Here is a 3,277-nt window from a genome sequence, read left to right on the forward strand (position 1 = left end):
TTTTATACAATCTTCATTTTCATTTATGTTGTTAAGAAAAAAATAATTTTAGAAAAATATGATTCTCCAATGCGAAAATTTGTGGGAGAGAAACGGTTTCAAGAAGAAAAAGTAAGTATTTGATGAAGTTTGAAGAAGAAAACAATCATTGAAGGTTAAAAATTCGGAGGAAAAAAAAGTAAGTGAAAGTTGAAAATGGTGAAAATCAAGAAAGAAGAAAGATAGAGGAGGGGATAGAAGAGAAAGGGTTGATGAAGATGTGGCAATTTGAATTTAAGATGTATTTTTGATTAATTGATTAGTGTAATGAATTTAAGAAAATAAAAAAAATGAATAAAAAAATTATAAATTAATGACGTGATGATTACATGACTATGATATGACAAGTGGGGATGATATTCTATTTTTAGAATTATATTTAAATGTCCGTATAATTAAATCACTGAAATAAGTTTTACCCCCACATGCTGGAGTATTTGATGTATTTTTTCAAATAAAAAGCTTACATGTAGTAAAAAACATAATGGCACATGATGTTGAGACTATAGACTTATCTCCCCTGAACAGCTGGAATAAATTTCTTGAAGGAAAATGGCAGGTTTGAATGAAGAGTTGAAGTCGTTGTTTTTGTTGAAAGGATGGAAGTTGTACCATCTGAAACAGATGAACTGTGTCTTGTTCACTTGTGGCCTCTCACATCACACTTTTTTTTTCAGCAAACTACTCCGCCTTTGCTTACTTCTTCCTTCATTCCCATCTTCTTATGCTTCTTCTCTCTTCAATCACATCACAAAACCCGCTATACATACATGGAACATCATGTTCAAAGGATTTTCTAATAATACTTCACACCCTCAAAACTCCTCCATTAGTTTATACATTCAAATGCGCCAACATGGGGTTTTTCCTAATAAACATACTTTTCCATTGCTTCTTAGAGCCAAGAATGAAAACCCACATCTCATTTTCCCACAAATTTTAAAGTTCGGATACATTTCTGACCAATTTGTGCAGAATTCTTTGGTTTCTTGTTTTGCCAGCAGTGGGTATGTCGACCTTGCACGCCAAGTGTTTGATGATATTACGCATAAGGATGTGCTTTCTTATACTGCTTTGATTGATGGGTATGCCCGGAATGCTCTGCCAGTTAGAGCTTTGAAACTTTTCCTGGAGATGAGACAAGCACAAGTTAAGGTGGATGAAGTGGCTGTTGTAGCAGCTCTTTCTCCTGCTGGAACGTTAAGATGTGTTTGGTTTGGCAAGTGTCTTCATGCTTTCTATATCGAGCCAGGGAGGGTTTCTAGGGATGTTTACATTGGTAGTGCTCTTGTTGATATGTATTCTAAATGTGGATTTTGGGATGATGCCATGAAAGTTTTTGAAGACATGCCTTACAAGAATCTTATTTCTTGGACTGCTATGATTGCTGGCTCTCTACACTGCAATAGATGTAGGGAAGCACTCTCTGTTTTCGAAGAGATGCTGTCCAGAAAGGTTGTGCCCAATCAAGTAACATTGACAAGCGTCCTCAGTGCATCTACTAAGCTTGGGGCATTGGAGCAGGGCAGATGGATTGCTAATTATATAAAAGCTCACAACGTAAAATTTAATACAGCACTTGCCACTGCTTTGATAGATATGTATGCAAAGTGTGGGTGCATTGAAGAGGCACTGTTGGTTTTCGACAATCTTCCAAATAAAGATGTTTATCTATGGACTGCTATGATAAATGGCCTGGCAACACATGGTGATGCTGCAAAGTCCATGACCTTCTTCTTAGAAATGTTGAGACATGGTATAAGGCCCAATGAAGTAACCTTCATTGGTATTCTCAGTGCGTGTTCTCATGGAGGACTCGTGGATGAAGGACGCCAGTTGTTCTCATTAATGGACCAAGTTTACGGTTTAAAACCTAATTTAGATCATTATGGCTGTATGGTCGATCTGCTGGGTCGGGCAGGATATCTGGAAGAAGCTTGTAAATTGATTCAAGACATGCCAATGAAACCTACTCCTAGCATATGGGGTGCTCTCTTTGGTTCTTGCATGATTCACAAGGCGTATGAATTAGGTGAATGGATAGGAAGATATCTAATCGATATACAGCCTTATCACAGTGGCAGATATACACTCTTGGCGAATTTGTATTCTACTTGTAAAAATTGGGAAGGGGTAGCTCATGTTAGGAAAATGATGAAAGAGATGGGTGTGGAAAAGACTCGGGGGTGTAGTTGGATCGAATTGAACGGGGAAGTGCATGAGTTTATTGCCTTTGATGGTTCACATGCTAAGTCTGAACATATTTACACCATTTTAGATAACCTAGTCAGTCATCTACAACACATTACCATTTCTCCGTGTGCTGATTCATTACTTCTTGAGAGTAATGGAACAATGCAACATTGTTGATGAAACAATGGTTATCTAACCATATATATCATACAATCACTACTGTACATTGTTGCAATGATCACTGAACAATAGCTTGGGAGCCAGATCAATATTTGTAGAAATGGAATATTTTTTATCCAACATTCATAAGAAACTTGCAAGATTGGAAAATAGAACCAACCTTGTTAGTTGGTTGAGGACCTGGTATGACTATCTCTGGAGTCAACTCTCGTTTTTTTGCTTGAGACTCAGCTCTAGCATTTTAAAATTCTTGGCGTACGACTTTGATCAGTATCTACATATATAATGGAAAATAATAGGAGATCGATATCTAACACAAGTCACGGAGACTACATAAACTACTGACTGTGTTGCACTTTGTCACGACCCAAAACGAGCCGCGAGTTGCACCCACACTTATCCTCCTATGTGAGCGAACCAACAAATCTAAACCCCAACGTTTACCAACATTTCAACCATAATAAACAAAATATAATGCGGAAGACCAAAACTCATTAACGAACTCAATTAACTAAACTTCTAAAAATACAAAACTTATCATTCCCAAAATCTGGAAGTCATCACATCAAGAACATCTATCCTCAAATTACTAAGTCTAAGAGTAATAAGAAACTAAAATAAGTAAACGATGGTCCATGTCCGAACTTCAAAGACATCAAGACGCGAAGAAGAGACTCCAGCCCGAACTAGGAATAATAGCTCACCCTGAAATCTAACGTGCTGAAGACTGGCTAGAGTTGCGGACGAGTCGAAGTCACTGGTGCACTTGCTGCACTCCACAAACAACAAGAAGAACATAAAAGTAGGGGTCAGTACAAATACTGAGTAGGTATCATCGGCCAACTCAAAATAGAAAGCAATATAT

The 3,277-nt window shown here is 37.4% G+C and overlaps 1 protein-coding gene across 1 annotated transcript; it reads left to right on the forward strand.

Annotated features, from left to right (window-relative positions):
• The first annotated feature begins 480 nt into the window (after positions 1-480).
• Positions 481-2,536, forward strand: LOC107009640 (pentatricopeptide repeat-containing protein At1g50270). Its single transcript, XM_015208986.2, has one exon. It carries the CDS (start codon positions 592-594, stop codon positions 2,407-2,409), a length of 1,818 nt encoding a protein of 605 aa, XP_015064472.1. The 5' UTR covers positions 481-591; the 3' UTR covers positions 2,410-2,536.
• Positions 2,537-3,277: the final 741 nt, after the last annotated feature.

The sequence above is a fragment of the Solanum pennellii genome, chromosome 2, assembly GCF_001406875.1.
Source record: "Solanum pennellii chromosome 2, SPENNV200".
Lineage (NCBI taxonomy): Eukaryota > Viridiplantae > Streptophyta > Magnoliopsida > Solanales > Solanaceae > Solanum > Solanum pennellii.

Coding starts and splice junctions, on each gene's coding strand:
- LOC107009640 (XM_015208986.2), top strand. CDS start 592: ATGGCAGGTTTGAATGAAGAGTTGAAGTCGTTGTTTTTGTTGAAAGGA.